The 19,901-nt window shown below is 35.9% G+C and overlaps 1 protein-coding gene across 2 annotated transcripts in view; it reads left to right on the top strand.

Annotated features, from left to right (window-relative positions):
* Positions 1-19,901, top strand: part of LOC106879042 (multiple PDZ domain protein) — a 586,571-nt gene that overhangs the window by 373,281 nt on the left and 193,389 nt on the right. For both annotated transcript variants that reach the window (XM_052975892.1, XM_052975893.1), the window contains exon 5: positions 6,369-6,503. In XM_052975892.1, coding sequence (XP_052831852.1) covers positions 6,369-6,503 — 135 coding nt within the window. The remainder of the gene's footprint in view (positions 1-6,368; positions 6,504-19,901) is intronic.

The following is a 19,901-nucleotide window of genomic DNA, read 5'->3' as shown; positions in this document are numbered from 1 at the left end:
TATGTATTATACATATATATATGTATATATAGGTATAATATATATGTGTGTATAATATATATATATATATATATATATATATATATGTGTGTATAATATATATGTATATTTTATACATATATATATATATATAGGTATACTATATATATATATATATATGTATGTGTTATACATATATGTGTATATATAGGTATACTATATATAATATATGTGTGTATTATACATATATGTGTATATATAGGTATAATATATATATAAATAAGTATGTATGTATAATATATATGTATTATATGAACAATCCTCAGCATGGCTTCCACCCAGGAAGAAGCTGCCTCACACAGCTCCTTCAGCACTATGACTGGGTTTTGAAACAGCTGCTTGACTATTCAGATGTCAGTGTGATATATCTTGACTTTGCAAAGGCCTTTGATAAAGTAGATCATGGCACGATAAGTCATAAGCTACAAGACCTTGGCATCACTGGTAAACTGGGAGAGTGGCTGCATGACTTCATTAAAGACAGAAGTCAGGTAGTTGCAGCCAATGGCACCCTTTCTGTTCAGAATAGCCTTCTTAAACATGCCGACAGTCACTTGGACAGCCACTGTCCCTAGCTATGCTGATGACACAAAATTATCACAGGCAGTAAAAAACCAAGAGGTTGTTACAAGCTTACAACAGGACCTGAACTCAGTGTACAAGTGGGCTGAAATAAGCAACATGCAGTTTAATGCTGAAAAATTTCAAGTGCTGCAATATAAACTCAGTAGAAATGCAGTACAATGTATATTTACAGGACCCGAAGGCACTACAATCCCAGAGCCACAGGCAGTGAAAGACTTGGAAGAGCCATATGATTGGCATTAAATAATGCCAGACATGCTCTTCTCTCTGACCCACCAACATTCTGTTTCCTGTCACTACCTTTTCTATCATTCCTATAATGGCTCTGTTTCTTGGAGCTTGATAGTCTTGTACTTTTTGCATCCAAGCACCCTTACCACCACAATCTCTCCACCTCTTATCACACTTGTTGTGTCCAGTGCCCTAGCCTCTGTTCTAATGTATACACTCAGTCCTTCCTCCCATTGAACATCTTCCTTTTAGTATCTTTTTCCTGCTCATGCCTTTCTTGTCGGTGTTGACCAGCAGCACTTTAAATGAAACATTAACAACACCAACCTCACCTGTCTTGTTGGGCTTGAAAAGGCTTGAGGGCACTGCTCCTTCCTTCAGACACAGCAAGCAGAACAGAAAAAAAAAAAAAAATCAGTTTAAAAAAAATTAGTTAAAGAATCTTTTTGAAATTACATTCTATTCACTCATTTAATAAAGAAAAAATTAGTTACATTCTGAGTTCAAATCCTACTAGGATCAACTTCATTTATGTCTTTCTGGGATTGATAAAATAAAATGCCCTTTGAGTATTGCGGTTGGTTTCTATAACACATCCTGGTTGTGCATGAAATTTAAATAGAATAAAGATAAAGTTATTTTATTAAATGTATCCAGATTTTTTAAAATTATTTTAATAGCTAATGTTTACATGAAAATATACAGCTCTGTGGTTAAGCTATTGTGTTCTTGATTGTTAGGTCATGGGTTTGACTCCTGGACCAGACAGCTCATTGTGTCCTTGAGTAAGGTATTCTCGTCTGCTCAACTGGAAATTAATTCCAACCTAGTACTGGTGCAGCTCTCTCTAGTGTTCTACTAGGTTAAAAGTGTAAGTAAAGATGGTGCCTATGTCTACCTGTGACTACATGGATGCATAAAACAACTAGCAAAAGTGTGGTACAAGCTACTAGGTCATACTTGCTCATGAGTGGTGGTATAAGTCCCATTAACAATATTTCATCTCTACCAAAATTTGGCCATATTATTTTCTTATAAAAAGACTTTCATCATTTCTGCATTAGTAACAGCTATCAGCAGTTAATTAATTGTATTGGTTTGGATGAAAAAGAATTTAAGATTAAAAACAATTTTTGATACCTAATTTGCTTTCTTACCATTCTGGGCCATCAGAAATGCAGAAAACCAGTGATTTGATTATTCCAACAATACTGAACTTCACGAAATGAATATTTAAAATAAAAATTAAAAGACTAGGAGTTTATAACCTCTGCTAGCAACAAAAGTTTGTATGATGTTCAGTTGTATGAATTGCAGTGCAGCATGATAGGAAGATGTGGGCCTTGAAAAGGGAAGGTTTGCAACAGGTGGGAAGAAACGAGGTGAGCTTACTCTACTGGATATGTACTGTTTTAGGCGCAGGAGTGACTGTGTGGTAAGTAGCTTGCTTACCAACCACATGGCTCCAGGTTCAGTCCCACTGCGTGGCATCTTGGGCAAGTGTCTTCTACTATAGCCTCGGGCCAACCAAAGCCTTGTGAGTGGATTTGGTAGACGGAAACTGAAAGAAACTTGTCATATATATGTATATATATATGTGTGTTTGTGTGTCTGTGTTTGTTCCCCTAGCATTGCTTCACAACCGATGCTGGTGTGTTTATGTCCCCATCACTTAGCGGTTCGGCAAAAGAGACCGATAGAATAAGTACTAGGCTTACAAAGAATAAGTCCCGGGGTCAATATGCTCGACTAAAGGCGGTGCTCTAGCATGGCCACAGTCAAATGACTGAAACAAGTAAAAGAGTGTTAAGCTGTGTGAACAGTAAAGCACAAACAAATTGAGGGTCAAGAAAAATTGGATTCTGCAACAGATAAAAATGCTCTGGTACAGACTCATGATGCTAATAGAAGTTATTTGTATTAAAAAAGTATTGAGCACATTAAGTTTATGGAAGCTGTGGTAGAGGTAGACTTAGGAAGGCATGGAATGAAATGGTGGAGACTGACCGCTTACTGAAGAGTTTCTTTTCATAAAATTACGAGAGGTTTCCAATTTGAAACACAAACACTTGAAAATTTAGAATACTTGCATCTTAGTATCAGTAATGGGACTTCAGCAGGTTGGTATTGAGATGGGCTAAATAAAGTTACATGTTAGAAGAGGATATATAGTGAACTACAGGCAAATGAGTTGCTTCTATGAATGGTATGCTAATTACATGGCGGCACATTGCTTGTGAACTTGCTGACGATAACGAGAAGGAGATGGAAGCAGTAATGGTGGTGGCAGTGGGGTTTAACATGTAGATGTACATGTGTGGAGCAGTAATTTCTACAATCAATTCTGAAGTCAGTAATTTTATCATTGCCGATTTATTTGATCAATACAAAGAAAACCACTTTGATTAAAGTAGTAACAACAGCAATCATAATAATAACAACCACAACAACAACAACAATAATGATTGGTAGTAGTAATTGTAGTAGTGATTATAATAAATGAAGATGAAAAAATGATTAGTTGCTGGTTTCATGGTTATGAATGATAATAAACAAATTTGGTATTTTAGGCTGTTTTTTATTATTATTAAAGTTGTACTTTGTTCAATATGGGTGGTATGGTGTGTGTGTATTTGTGTATGGTTATACATGCATGTGCATATGCATGCGTGTGTATTTATGTATAAATGTGTAGTATTTATGTATAAATATGTAGTTCATGTGTATGTATGTATGTATATATATATACGTATGTATATGTATATATGTATTGTATATGTGTGTGTGTATATATTTATGTCTAAGTACATGTATGTGTAAATTTAGGTGTGTTTATGTATGAATATGTGTATATGGTATATGTGCATATGTATGCATGTGTAGATGCATGCATGTATGCATATGTAACAAAGCACGCAGTTCGAGAAAATAAAAAAAATAGAAATCCCCAAACCCAAATTTTAAAAATAAACAAGTAACCAATTTTTATTTGAGTGCATTTAAGTATGTACATGTCTATGCCTGTGCACTTTACACATTGCAGTATATATCTTGTATGAAATAATACACATGCATGCATTTACACACACACACACACACACACACACAATTATCTATATGTGGTGGTGGTGGGGGTTGTGAATGTACTGAAGTATACTTTTAACTACCAAATAATTTCTTCTGAGTTTCCATTAACACAAGTTTGTTTGCTAATATTTTCAAGAGTTCTTTATTTGAAAAAGTTTTTTTTTCTCCTTTTTCAATGCATTAATACAAACATTTAAATCATGTTGAGTTCGATATTTTCTTTTGCATGAAACTCTAATCCCTTGAGTCTCCAGTGTTGCTTCACCTATGTAAATAACAAAAAAAACTCCACCTCTTTGCTCTATTTCATGTTCTGACATTTGTTTTTCCTGTTTGTATCATCAAACACACATATGAAGATGATGATGATCATTATCACTTTACATCTGTCTTCCATGCTGGCTTTGGGTTTAACATGTTTGCATGGCTTGGACAGGATTTGATTTAGAGATAGGATTTTGCAGCTGGATGCTCTTCCTGCCACCAAACCTCTCTTATTTTACAAGTAAGGGATCTTCCAATCCACAGCATATGTCTTTGAAAGCACAGAGCAGCCATTCATAATGTCAACAGGGAATACAAGCATCACCACCGTTTCACTAAAACGACAAATGAAATATCAACACTCTCACACACACACACACACACAATGAGCTCCCTGCAGTTTCCTCCCAAATCAACTTACAAAGCATCGGTTAGTCTTGGGCTATAGTATAAGACACTTGCTCAAGGTGCCACACAGTGGGACTGAACTTGAAACTCTTGTGGTTATATGTATGTGTGTGAATATCATTTTCATATTCTTATTAGAATTACCTCAGCAAAAGGGAGTGTCTCTGTTTACATTACCTAGTAAGCCAAAGTTCCTTAGTTTTGTTTTCACTATGTGAGAATTAGTGGAATGAAAATACCTTATTTAGACAATCAGATGTACATTTAGGTAAAGAAAAGTCTACCTTTGCAAGTTTTGTTTGTTCTGTGCCATAATGGCAAAATGGATGAAAAACCAAATAAATGAATAAATACTAAAAAAAGATCAAACACACACACACAAAAGGAGTATCATCATTATATCATTGGATAAACATCCACTTTTCCATACTTGCATAAGTTGGATAGAATTTGTTGGGGCAGATTTTTTTACAGCTGTTTCCAGTGGGACCAACTTTAAAACTGTGTGGCTGCCAATTAGCTTCTTCATCATACAGCCATATTTGCACTTAAATACATACGCATTGTGTGTGTGTGTAGAAGAATTTTAACTATAGAAGATGTCTGTTTGTGTTTGTCCCCCGCCACTGCTTGACAGTTGGTGTTGGTGTGTTTACATCCTTGCAACTTAGTAGTTTGATAAATAAAAGAGACCAATAGAATAAGTATTAAGTTTTAAAAGACAATAAGTACTGGAGTTCAACTAAAACTTCTTCAAGGTGGTGCCCCTACATGGCCACAGTCCAATAACTGAAACAAATGAAGGATAAAGATGTGTGTGTGTAATATACACGTACACACATACACAGTTATAAATATACATTGTATAAAAGAAAGCAGTCAAGATCATTGCAATTGGTACAAATCCGTGCTCTCCATTTTGCTTCTTCATGTGTGTGAGTTCACTTCTAAAAGGGTCAATTTTTCTTTTGGCATTCCAGTATTCAAAAACAAGACAAAAGCAAAAATAGCTCCAATCCTCCATATAACAGCATTTTTCAGTCAACTACTTTCCTTCTCTCTCTTTTATCACTGTAATCTACTTTTGTTTGTAAGGGAGTAATAAACACGGAACTCTGTGGCCGTCAAGGCTATTTTTACCATTGTCTAGATTAGCAAGTCATATTTTTCTGATTCCAAATCATTTGGAACAAGTCAATTATGCCTTTTAACTTTTCTGAGGTTGATAAAAGAAATATCGATGTAACATAATATAATATAATACTGAGGTCAATTCATTTATGTATCCCCTACTCTTTCTCACTTTCACTTTCCTGCCATCCTTTAATGGTGGGGAGTGGTGCTGGTGGTTTTTATGGTGGTGGGGATAATGGGGCTTTGTTCCTTGTCAGAAACATCAATATTGACATGATTCAGTTGATCGAATATAAGCTCTCCCTCTTTCTCCTTCCAGTCTTTCTCTTACAGTATGTATGTTGTATGCATGTATGTGTGCGTGTGCATGTGTGTGTGTGTGTGTGTGTGTGTGTGTGTATGTGTCTTTTGCATCTTTCTTTCCTTTTACTGCTCTGTCTCTCTTTATATAAATTTTTATGTGTATATACACATACACAAATGCAGACAGTTTCTTGACTCATACAAGAATGTATGTGTGTATATATATGTATACGGTGTGTATGTGTATACATACACATAAACACAGACTATTACTCACTTCCATATGTATAATTATTTTCCAATTTTTATTGTTTCAGTTAAACACAGATTGGACTCAAATTGAGGTCATAGATTTGGTTAACGATGGCACTGGATTGGGGTTCGGAATCTTTGGGGGCAAGAGCACTGGTGTTGTGGTTAAAACCATTTTACCAGGTGGTGTCGCAGACAACGTAAGTATCTACTATTCTCTAATTGCTTTTTTGGTCACTGTAAAAAAAAAAATAATAACCCCCCCCCCACTTCACCTTCATTTGTTTCAGCCAGAATTCTTTTGATCACTGATACTTGGAATTTAATCTATTGAACTATAACCTATAGATATAAGGTTATTGATTTGGTTCAGCAAGGCTGAAATATTACATTAATCAATTTGAGTGATGTTTGTTTTATTTTTGATGTGTTTTTCTTTTTATCTTGCTGGCTCTGGAAGAAGGCGTGGTGCCCATCACCTTTACAGGCCCTTTTAGACAGGTGTGAGATTGATGTTGTTAAATGTTATGTTTGAAACTATTGCAAATTGACACCTGCTAGAAAAGACACAAGCTGAGGAAAATTCCAGGTGAAGTGGGGCAGGCAGTGTTATTGAGGGTAAAAGGACTGAGTGTAATAGTTAGTACAGGGCTTGGGTGGTTGGACATGACATGGGTGATGAGAGGAAGGGGGACTAGTTAGTCAAGATTGCTTGAGTGATGGCATTATGCGATCAAACACCTCTGAGGAACACAAGGCCATTATAGTAGCAGTAAAGGCAGCAAGTTGGCAGAATTGTTAGCATGCCAGGCAAAATGCTTATTGGTATTTTGTCTGTTTTCATGTTCTGAGTTTAAATTCTGCCAAGGTCAGCTTTGCCTGTCATCCTTTTGGGGGTCAATAAAATAAGTACCAGTTGAATACTGAGGTCAATGTAATCGACTTACTCAATTCCCCTGAAATTGCTGGCCTTGTGCCAGAGTATGAAACCATTATAGTAGCTGTAGAAAAGCAAGAAATAGAAAGGAGAGGACATACCTGTAGGCCAGAGGCCGGAGGACACTTGTGAGTGATTTTATGCTGATCAGCTGAAAGGCCATACATTAAGCAATCTGGGTGACTATAATGACTATACAAGCCTGTCCACCTAGCCAGCAGGGTGGCATTATTTGAAAGCTACAACAATGTAAACAAATGCATTGTGACCAGTGGTGTATAACATCTGATTGTCTGGTTAATACAGTTGTGATGACTATAGGAAATAATGTGTTGCCCTCTTGGCCATTGTTGGAAACAACAGATGCATGACATTAGTTATACTTCTTGGGAAGGTTTGAATGTCATGAATAATAATGATGATGATGATAATAATAATAATAATAATAATAATAATAATAATAATAATAATAATAATCCTTTCTGCTATACAAACACAAGGCCTGAAATATGTGGGGAGGGGGTAAGTTGATCACATCGACCCCCAGTACTTGACTGGTACATAATTTATCAACCATGAAAGGATGAAAAGCAAAGTCGACCCTGGCAGAATTTGAACTCAGAACATAATAATAATAATAATAATAATAATAATAATAATAATAATCCTTTGTACTATAGGCACGAAGCCTGAAATTTGGGGCAGTGAGATAGTTGATTTCACCGACCCCAGCGCGTAACTGATGCTTATTTCATTGACCCTCATAGAATGAAAGGCAAAATCAACATTGGTGGAATTTGAGCTCAGAACATAGCAATGAGTGAAATACCACTAAGCATTTCATCCAACATGCTAACGATTCTGCCAGCTCACCACCTTTAATATTATTATTATTATTATTATTATTATTATTATTATAATAATAATAATAATAATAATAATAATAATAATAATAATAATAATAATAATAATAATAAAAATAAAAAAAAATTAAAAAAAAATCAGTCCTTGTAATACCCTGATTTAATCTCACCATAATTTGTTTACAAGTCTAATAATACACACTCAGAAATAAAGATTAATCCAGATTTAATTTGTATTATGTAACAAAAATAGCCTAAAGTTGGTATGTTGTTATTCTTGTGCCAGATGAATAGGTTCAGCAAAACTAGCAGAACATTCTGTGGCAGCAAGTACTGTATGTCTCTGAATTCTTTATCATTTAAAACAAAAAAGGAATGGGGGAGACAGTTGATAATGCAGTCCTTGATACATTAAAAGTGAGGAGGAATAGTCATGGCTGGAACACTCTTAATCATAGACTTGTTCAGTCAGAACAAACCTGGGGCTGAGCAACAGCAACATGTTCTGAATTCACCATTATAAAGGAAACTAAGGCTTAGAGTTGATTTAGCTTGGGTGGGGGTGGCTGGGTAAGGTGCAGCATTTCTGGTTTTTGTTCATCATCATCATCATCATCGTTGTTGTATTTCTTTCATTCAGAATATCAGAGTTAAGAAGAATGAACTGAAAAGAGAGGGCAGAGAGGGAGAAAGATTTTTCTTTTGAAAAGAAAATGTCTAAACTAGATTAACTTGTACTTCTCTGTAACCTTAACAGAGGGGATTATTTCTCAAAATGATGCAGTACTGGCAGGGAGGGGAAAGCACCCCTCCCCCAAACACACACACACATGCATGCACAAAAAAAAAAAAAGATGCAGTTTGATTTAATGCGTATTCTTTCAACAGTAAAATAATATTATAACATGGTTTGTTTTATTATTTTGTTACTTTTCAGAAAAATAGTTTCAGTTTAAAAGTGGGCGTTGGGTGGGGGGAATGAGAGGGGAAAAGCAAACTAAGTGCCTCCTCCCCCATCTCTCCGCCTCTCTATCACAAATCCACTCATACATGTATACATTTATGTATGTGTACATACATACATTTATATATAAGATATATAAATATATTATATACTCTAGGGTACTACATAAGCACCTGATTTGCTAAAAATAGAAGTCAAAATACTCCTAAGCCACAGAAGAATCACTAAATTTAAACAGGTGCTTTTGATGCTAAATTTGAAATCATAATATCAGATTAACTGACATTCCTTCTGCAACTCCTTTGCAGAGGTATGACACTATTCTTATTCACTAAATTTTTTTTCCTATCATGCCTGTATTAATTTAATGATTCTTCTGTAACTTAGGAGTATTTTAACTTCTATTTTTAGTGAAGCAGGTGCTTATGTAGTACCTTAGTATAGAATAAAGAAAAAATTAAATGTTGATTTTTTTCAGTGAATGTATAGAATTAAATGGATCTTCTGTTAATAATAATAATAATAATAATAATAATAATAATAATAATAATAATAATAATAATAATAATAATAATTTCAAATTTTGGCACAAAGCCAGCAATTTTGGTGAGGGAGTAAGATGATTGCATTGACTCCGGTTCTTTACTGGTACTTATTTAATCGATCTCAAAAGGATGAAAGGCAAAGTCGACTTTGCTGGAATTTGAACTCAGAACCTGAAGATGGATGAAATGCTGCTAAGCAATTTGCCCAGCATGCTAATGATTCTGCCAGCTCACTGCCTTTATAATACCAATGATAATCCTTTCTTGGTAGGCCCAAAGCCTGAAATTTGGGGGTGATGGGGGCTAGTCGATTACATCGATCTCAGTGCGTAACTGGTACTTATTTCATCAACCCTGAAAGGATGAATGGCAAAGTCAACCTCAGCAGAATTTGAAATGGACAGATAGAAAGCTGCTAAACATTTTACCCAGCATACAATAGGCACAAAGCCTGAAATTTTGTGAGAAAGGTTGAGTCAATTACATTATTACATTGTCCCCCCCCTCCCAGTATACAACAGGTACTTATTTTATCGACCCTGAAAAGATGAAAAGTAAAGTCAAGTTTGGGTGGAATTTGAAGAGCCAGAAGAAATACTAAAAGCATTTTGCCCAGTGTGCTAATAATTCTCAACACATCAGAAAATACTAAAACAGGAGAGAGAACAGACATTATTCAAGTAAAGAAAGAGCAATGAAATGTAGAAGTATATGCACAGTACACCGGATGTAACAAAAAAGACAGCAAAGTGAACAGTAAAAGAGTCATAAAGAGGAAGAAGTAGTGTTGGAAAATTTAGGGAAGCATGGAATTTTCGAAGGATACAGTGTCCTGACAGCTAACAACTGAAGCGGGTAGTTTATTCCATGCTTCAACGGCTCTGTTTGTGATAAAATGTTTGTGAAAGTCATGAATGTTGTGCTGTTATTTTGATTTTATAAGCAGCTCTACAAGTGGTAGAGGTATTGAATTCCATTATTAGATTTGAAAATAAATTATGACCAGATTAGATAATTATGTTGCCAAAGAAGGATTATTATTTTCAAGAAGCTTTAGACACAAGTATTGCATGTAGTAAACAGGTTATTGGAAAGATGATGGGTAATCTTGTGGGCCTATGTGTGTTGATGCAGTGTTGTTGATGGCCACAGTGTATTTGTCAGGTTGCTCATCTTTGGACAACTCCCAGTTCATTGATATTTTGGGTAGGAGAGGTGTTCCACACTGGAGACTACATGAGTATTCAATTCAAGCAACTCTGCTACATATTCTTTGAATTATTGAAATGGCTGAGTATTCTACAAATATGTGTACTGATAATATAATTGCCAGAGAGAATCAGTGTGATACAGCTGAGCCTTTGAATCAGAAGCACAATCCGTCTGACAGGCTTCCACACAATTTCCATCAATTCAGTTTTGCTCTCAAAATGCCACAGATTAGGATTGAACCTCGGACCTCATGATTGTAAAGCAAACTTAACCTTTTGGTCATGATGTGTCTATATAGAACTAACTATATATTGTAATAATAGTACAGGCATTTGAAATATATGTAAAAACAAGTGTGTGGGTATGTATGTTGTATGTGCATTTTATACATACTCCCCACACTTAAACACAGTGGGGCTGTTTTTTCTTACTCTTTCTGTTTTGCTTAGGTTATCTCTATAGATTTTCTATAGAAATTATAGCCAGCACTCACTGAGAAGCTTAAAATATCAGGCATTGTGGGTTATGGTCTTGTCACACACATTGTAAATCAGGTGGTTCACAAAGGAGTCATACCCAATGACTGGTGTAGCAGCACCATAGTCAACTGCTACAAGGATAAAGGTGATGCTTTAAATACAAATAACTATAGAGGTATCAACAAGTACAATGAAGAATTCTGAGTTGAAGTAGGGGTCCACCAAGGATTAGTCCTCAGCCCCCTCTTATTAATTATAGTCCTCCAGGCAATAACAGAGGAATTCAAGACAGGCTGTCCCTGGGAGCTCCTCTATGCTGACGACCTAGCCCTAATAGCTGAATCACTGCCAGAACTAGAGATGAAGTTTAGGGTGTGGAAGCAAGGTCTAGAATCAAAGGGTCTTAGGGTCAACCTAGCAAGAAGCAAAGTCTTAGTAAGTAGGAAGGCTGTCAAACCACAATCCCCTTCAGGTAGATGGCCCTGTTCAATAGAAAAGGCATGGGTAGAAACTCTATATGATGTACCCAGTATAAGCTACAGACACATAAAAGTCGCAGCAATATCAAAGGAAGGCTAACCAGGAAGATAGTTTTTTGGTGTGGCAGATGCACTGGGTGAATAAACACTGAAGATGTACAGAAAACAGATTCGATCACATGCCAGGGAGAGAAACTAGAAGTAGCTAATAGCTTCTGCTACTTAGGTGACCAAGTTTGTAGTGGGGGTGGTTGCTCTGAGAATGTAGCAGCTAGAATAAGAATAGCCTGGGCAAAGTTCAGGGAGCTCCTACCTCTGCTGGCAACTAAAGGCCTCTCGCTCAGGATGAAAGGCAGACTGTATGATGCATGTGTGCGAACTGCCATGCTACACAGTAATGAAACATGGGCCATGACTGCTGAGGACATGTGTAGGCTTGAAAGAAATGAAGCTAGTATGATCCGCTGGATGTGTAATGTCAGTGTGCATACGCAACAGAGTGTAACCACCCTGAGAGAAAAGTTGGGCATAAGAAGCATCAAATGTGGTGTGTAAGAGAAATGACTGTGCTGGTATGGTCATGTATTATGTATGGATGAGGACAGCTACATAAGGAAGTGCCACTCCCTAAGTGTGGAAGGAACCTGTGGAAGAGGTAGACTCAGGAAGACATGGGATGAGGTAGTGAAAACCTGACCTTCGAACATTGGGCCTCATAGAGGCAATGATAGGAGACCGAGACCTTTGGAGATATGCTGTGATTGAGAAGACTTGGCAACTAAAGTGAGATTGCAGCCATGCATGTCTGGGCCAGTTAAGTGTACCCTTGATGCGTCATGCGATATGATATGCTTGAGAAAACCTTTTGAGTCAAGTAATACCAATATCGTAGCTGTGGCCAGTGCCCCCTGACTGGCTCTCGTGCAGGTGGCACATAAAAAGCACCAACCAAATGTGGCTGATGCCAATACCCGCTGACTGGCCCCTGTGTCAGTGGCATATAGAAAGCACTATCCGAACATGATCAATGCCAGGCCTGCCTGACTGGCTCCTGTGCCGGTAGCACATAGAAAGCACCCACTACACTCTCAGACTGGTTGGCATTAGAAAGGGCATCCAGCTGTAGAAATATTGCCAGATCAGATTGGTGCCTGGTGCAGCCGCTGGCTCCCCAGACCTCAGTCAAACCATCCAACCCCCTCCAGCAAGGAAAACAGATGTTTGACGATGACGATGATGATGATGACTTTGTATCTGAGATGCCTAATATAAACAACAATGAAATTAAAGATGAAAAATGGGTAATGAGTGTATATACCATATTTCAGTTTTCACTCCTTCATCAGTACCCATCCAACTCATTAACCATCCATGAGCTCATTGCTTAAAGAGCCACTAAATACAGCCGTGTAACATTTTTAGATATACTAATTTTACATATTAAACACACAGTACTGGCTATGATTTCTAGAGAAAGTGACATAATAGCACTGCTAACTCAGTAGAACACAGTATTGACTTACAAAAGCATTTGATATACTTTGTAGTATATTATGGTTACATAACAAAATACAGTGCTGCTACAGGTCATTTATCTTTCTGTCTTGCAAATTACATAGCAGTCATGCTGGTCGCAGTAGCATGGAAAGAGCACCCAGTACACACCGTGAAGTGGTTGATATTAGGCTGGACATCCAACCATATAAACTTGCCTGAGCTGATATTGAAACTGAACACACTCATGTAGTTCACCAGATCCTATCAAAATGCCCAGCCTGTGTTAGCATGGAGTCCAAATATTAAATGATGATTATGACTTGATATATAAATAAAGGTAAAGTAAAGACACCCCCTAACCTTTGGTCATGAATGCCCACGGGAGTGCACCTAGAAAGTTACCCTCCAAGGCAAAAGTCTGGGCAATGTTGTTTCTGGAAGACCAGCAGTCACTCATGCATACCAGCCTCTCCATGCCACTGATGTTATCCAAGGGAAAGGCAAAGGCCGATACAGCTTGGCACCAGTGATGTTGAAATTCCACCGAGATTGACTTCGCCTTTCATTCTTTTGGGATTGATGAAATAAGTACCAGTACTGGGGTTGATTTAACTGACTAGCCTTCTCCCCGCAAATTTCAGGCCTTGTGCTTTTAGTAGAAAGGATCATTATCATTATTATTATTAATTAACGCCCCCCCCCCCACAATATATGTGTAGGTATGTAATTGTGTGTGTATGTGTCTTTTACTTGTTTCAGTCATTAGTCGGCAGCCATGCTGGGGCACTGCCTTGAAGAAATTTTAATTGAATGAATCAATCCTAGTACTTTTTTTTTTTTTTTAAGCCTGGTACTTATTTTATCAGTCTCTTTTGCCAAACCATTAAGTTATGAGGACGCAAATACACCAACACCAGTTGTCAAATGGTAGTGTGGAACAAACACACATACAAAGACACATGCACCCTCATACACACACATACATACAGAGATATGATGGCTGTCTTTGAGTTTCTGTCTATCAAATCCACTCAAGGCTTTGGTTGGCCCAAAGCAATGGAAGAAGACATTTACCCAAAGTGTCACACAGTGGGACTGAACCTATAACCATGTGGCTGGGAAGCAAACTTCTTTCCTCCACACAACCTCACATATATGTATATATAGGTATGTATATGTGCAAATATAGATGTGTGTGTGTATTTATATTTATGTAATAAAACCCTAAATGAATGAAAACCTGACATAAATAGATAAATAAATAAGCAAGCAATAAAAGAAAGAAAAACCTCAAGTTATTATTTAAAAAGCATTAAAGTAGATTACATGATGTGTTCTACAAATTTAGCATTTAACATAAAAATATCTATATCATTAAATTTTTTGAAATCTGATACACACACACAGAGGAAAGAGGGGAGGGGGGAATGTTAATCGTATTTTTTTTCTTTTTCTTTCTATTAGCAACTGATTAATGAGTATTCATTGAAGTTGAACAGTTTCCTTCAACATTATCAGTTTTCTTCAAAACATAGTGGTGGTTGTGGTGATAGCAGTGGCAGCAGGAAGACGGCGGAAAAGGATGTTGTCCATTATTTTGTAAAATAGAATTTCCATTTGAGAAAAATGAGATTTTATTATTTTCTTTTAAGTTCAAAACAACATATTTTTCAGTATGAGGGAAGTGATTGAATGTTAGGTTTTTTTATACTTTTTTTTGTTTTGTTTGTTTGTTTGTTTTTGTTTGGTTTCTTCTCTTCTTTTCTTTTAAAGTGTATTTCATAATTTTACACTTGGCTGATCATTAAATCTTCCTTGTGAAAAATAGAGATGAAGAATGTGTGAGAGAGTCAGACAGAGCGATAGAGAGAGAGAGACAGAGGAAGAGACATTGAATGGGTGTGTGAGGAAGGGAGAGAGAGAGAGAGAGAGAGAGAGAAAGTGAGTGTGTATGTGTATGCACATTTATACATATGCGTGTACACTCTCACACACATGCAAATGTACACGGCTTGATAGACATTATATATAGGTATAAGATATATAGTTAAAAGTATTTATGTGATTCACATATGCATACATATATAGCTGATGAAAAACCTTAATTATAATAATAATATTAATAATCATGATGATGATGAGGAGGACTACGCTGAATATTTTTCCAACCACTTTTTGTGTCATAAGATGAATCTTATTACATTTTAAATTTGATAACTTCTTCAGCTCATAATATGTAGATAATAATAATAATAATAATAATAATAATAATGATAATAATAATAATAATAATAATAATGATAATAATAATAATAATAATAATAATAATAATAATAATAATAATAATGGTGATGATGATGATGACAACGATGCCGTCATCATCAAATTTTGGCATAAGCCCAGCAATTTTGAATGGAAAGGGAAGCTGATTACATGAACCCCAGTTTTTGATTGCTACATATTTTATCAACTGCAAAAGGATGAAAAGCAAAGTCGACTGCAGCAGAATTTGGCCTCAGACTGTGAAAAAGCCAAAAGAAATGCTACTAAGGATTTTTTCCAATATGTTATGATTCTGCCAGCACCAATAATAATAATAATAATAATAATAATAATAATAATAATAATAATTATGGTTTCTGATTTAAGCACATGGCCAGCAATTTTGTGGTGAGAGTGTTAGTTGAGAGTATTGAGTGGTACTTTGCTTTTCCTTCTTCTGAGGTTGATAAAATAAAGTTGACTTTGGTAAGACTTGAACTCATAGCATAAAAGAGAGGGAAGATATATTGCAATGCATTTTGTCTGATGCTCTAACAATTCTGCCAGGGAAACAAGAAACAATAATCACTGAGGTGTTAAAATACATGATTTAAGAAATTAAAATGTTATTACTGATTGGTGAGAGAGAGAGAGAGAGAGAGAGAGAGAGAGAGAGAGAGAGAGAGAGAGAGCTCTCTGGCCTCTTTAATGAAATTTAAACATGACCTTTTCATTTTATATTGAAGTGATGTCTTGAAATGAATATTTAATCCCCTTCCTGTGACACACATAAATTACCAAAACAATGTGAAGATATTTTATGAATTTTGATTTAAAATTCTTTATTTTTGGTTTACTTCCACTCTATTTATTTATTACTTTTTTGTGAGGTGATTGTTTCTGGAAATATGATTTATTGGCATTTAATATTTTCCAAATTTAAAAAAACGTCAAAAAAATTCTGTTTATATTTATGTGTGCATGTGTATACATCTCTCGTAATAGTGTACTATTATAGAATGTCCTTGTGTGTCTGTGTACATACACACACATAGAATTTTAAGTTTTTGATTGTACATTTGAGGATATTTAATTTGTTAAAAATGTATTTTAAAGATTTTATATACAAGGGTAAGCAAACCTAAACTTCAAAGTCAGTAATCAACTTTTTCCTTGTAAAAGTTTAATAAACATGTATTCTACTGAAGAGTATTGAGTTTAATGTTTAAATGTTTGTATATGTAACCTTGGCATAAAAACAAATATTATATATGTACACACATGCACACACACACTCACGCACTCACATTAAACTTCTTATGCATACATTTGTACACACACATAGGTATTGTGTGAGCTTTAAAGTATGTTATAATGTGAGTCTTCTCATTTTTATAACATTATTTCAAGTGTGTTTAAGCATGCTATAAAATATCATTATACAAGTACTAGCATATATAGCATATAATAACATAGATGTATATATGTAGTATATGTAGGACGTATAGCATACGTGATGATGTATATATTTTGCAAATATCTCCTTTTTTTGTACCTGTTTTCACCTAATCATCATTATCATCATTTAATGTCTGTCATACATGCAGGCATGAGTTGGATGGTTCAACAGTATTGATTGGATTGTATCATACTCCAGTGTCTATTCTGACATGTTTTCTGCACTTGGATGCCCTTCCTAATGCCAACCCCTTTATAGAAGGTATTGGGTCCTTTTTTTTTTCCATGTCATCAGTATTAGTGAGGTCACCATGTAACTCACAAAAGTAAAGAGCCTCTCAACTGAGAGGGAGTGTAGTAGAGAAGAAGTTAGCTTTATGCTAGGTATTGAGAGGTTAAAGTATGAAATAAAGGGTAGGAACAGGTTTCTTGTTGTAAAAGAGATACATGGCTACCTTGCTTTATGTAAGGGTAGGTGGGAATAATCAAGTTAGATACAGAGAAATAAGAAGGTCGTGACAAGGTGTGAGAGTGTGTCTTCAAAGTACAAGAAGATTAACGTAAGAGAGTGGGGATAGAAGATCTGGAAGAGTGGATAGGTAGGGGTTGCAAGCGTGTGTAGAGAGAGTGGTTCAGGTGTCGGAGATGGTGATGAATTGGAGGGAAGATAGGTGGGAGAAGGTGATAATAATCCTTTGTACTTTAGGCACAAGGTCTGAAATTTTAGAGGAGGGGGATAGTTGATCGCATTGGCCCCAGTACTTGACTGGCACTTAATTTATCAATCCCGAAAGGATGAAAGGTAAGGTTGACCTTGGCAGAATTTGAACTCAGACTGTAAAGATGGACAAAATGCCACAAAGCATTTTGCCCGGTGTGCTAACAATTCTGCTAGCTTGCTGCCTTAGAGAAAGAAGATGAGAGAAAGAAGGAGATGATAGGTGGATATGTTATAAGAGTGTCTGAGGAGAGTTAGACATATAGTGATAAGTGGTCAGGAATATATTAAGGGGGAGTCAATAAGAAATGATTTAAGAAGAGTGAGAGATAAATGGAAACATAGGAAGGGTGATCAATAGAAAATGTGATTGGGAGTAGGCGGATAATGTTAAGAATGAAGGATGGCTGTCAAAGGAAGTGGTTCTGGGTCATGGGAGGGATAACTGGTCGCACAGAAAAGGATGATCAATACATGTGGTCCTGCTGTCAGAATTGTTAGCACACCAGACAAAATGCTTAATTGTATTTCTCCCAGCTTTATGTTTTGAGTTCAAATCTTGCTGAGGTCAACTTTGCTGTTCATCCTCTTGGGAGTCAATAAGCTAAGTACCAGATCAGCACTGGGGTTAATGTGACTACCCTTTCCCACAAATTTCAGATCTTGTACCTATAGTAGAAAGTATTTAATTACAACAGCAGAATAATGCAGTAGTTAGGAGAGGGATGAGTGATAGAGTGATATAAAGGATGGTGGGGAAGGCATGACACGGGTAAACTGGGAAAAGGTGTAAATTCACACACACATTTCTAATGTTTTGGCAAATTCAGATATTTGTATGAAATTACTTCAGAGAAGGGACAGCAAATTGGCAGATACATTGGAACTTTTGTTAAATGTTTTGTAGTATCTGTTTCTCTCAATGATAGCTTCACCTTTTAACCTTTTAGACTTTAGAGATAAAGTACTACTTCAAAGCAGAGGATCAACAGTATTTCTGAGTTCAGTTCCTACCTCCTGTTACATAGGAACAGATGATGGGTGGAGTGACACCCTTGTCAGGAGTTGTGGTCAAGCAACTGTGTCTGCAATTTCAGTGTTGAATAGAAACATATTTTCCTTGTTTTGATTAGAAAATTGGCCTCCACTGCCACCACCACCACATTGTTGATTTTGTGAAACTCTGTCCTGTTCTACTGAGGGATTATGGCAAGGTGGTAGTTGAAAAAATTTAAAAGACCAACATCTTGTATATATTTATGTGGCACCTTGCTTTGTTTTACTCTGTCTCACCCCACTTCTCTCTCACTCTTTCTCCCATCAGAAAAGCAGAAAGCAAATGCAGTTATGGTTTTTGCTACATGTTTCCATTCTATTAAGACACTGATTAATTTCCTTGGCATTTTCTCTCTTGGCATTTTGTCACCGTTTTCGTTTCAGTTAAACATAATTGCTTGATCAGCTTCCAGCAGTGGCTCACACATCTTTATTGTAGGCGAAATATCTTAACAACTTAAGATTTTCATTTTAATGACTTACAGGATGTTCATTGATAGAGGTGTTACTGCTACATTGAGCAAGTTAATCAACTATGTAAAAAGTTCTTAATACAGCAATTACCTTTTGTAATTGGCTGCCCTTTTTCTTAAAATAATGCACTTTGTATTTTCCAGTTAGAGCAAAATGTAATGTTCAATCCATTTTATTAAGCTGCTGTAAAGCTTGGCAGAATATATTAAATTCCAGCATTGGGCACAAGGTCACAAATCTTTAGAGAGAAGGTCTAGAAGATCAGATCGATCCCTTTTCTTAACTGATCGTCATTTTATCAATCCCAGAAAGATGAAGAACAAATTATTATACTTTGATGTATTTTAGACTAGTGTCCCCTTTATCTTGGTTGTTATTATCACAATGTTTCAGGCATTATACATATCCTCTGGTCTTCTTCATTCCACTGTCATATTTAGTAACATTCCTGGAATTTGGAACTGAACACATTATTGAATCCATGAGACAATGGAATAGTGCACATAAGCATTAAGTGTGAAATTTAGTAGTTTAGCTGGTGGATGATAGTTCAATCCTATTAAATTCTGTCTGATGCATACAAGCATGGAAAGGTGGATGTTAAAACAAAGATGATTTTATATATATATTTTTATATATATATATATATATATA

This window comes from Octopus bimaculoides, chromosome 23 (genome assembly GCF_001194135.2).
Source record: "Octopus bimaculoides isolate UCB-OBI-ISO-001 chromosome 23, ASM119413v2, whole genome shotgun sequence".
In the NCBI taxonomy this organism is placed as follows: domain Eukaryota; kingdom Metazoa; phylum Mollusca; class Cephalopoda; order Octopoda; family Octopodidae; genus Octopus; species Octopus bimaculoides.
The sequence above is the reverse complement of the archived record's forward strand: the minus strand, read 5'-3'. Positions and strand labels throughout refer to the sequence as shown.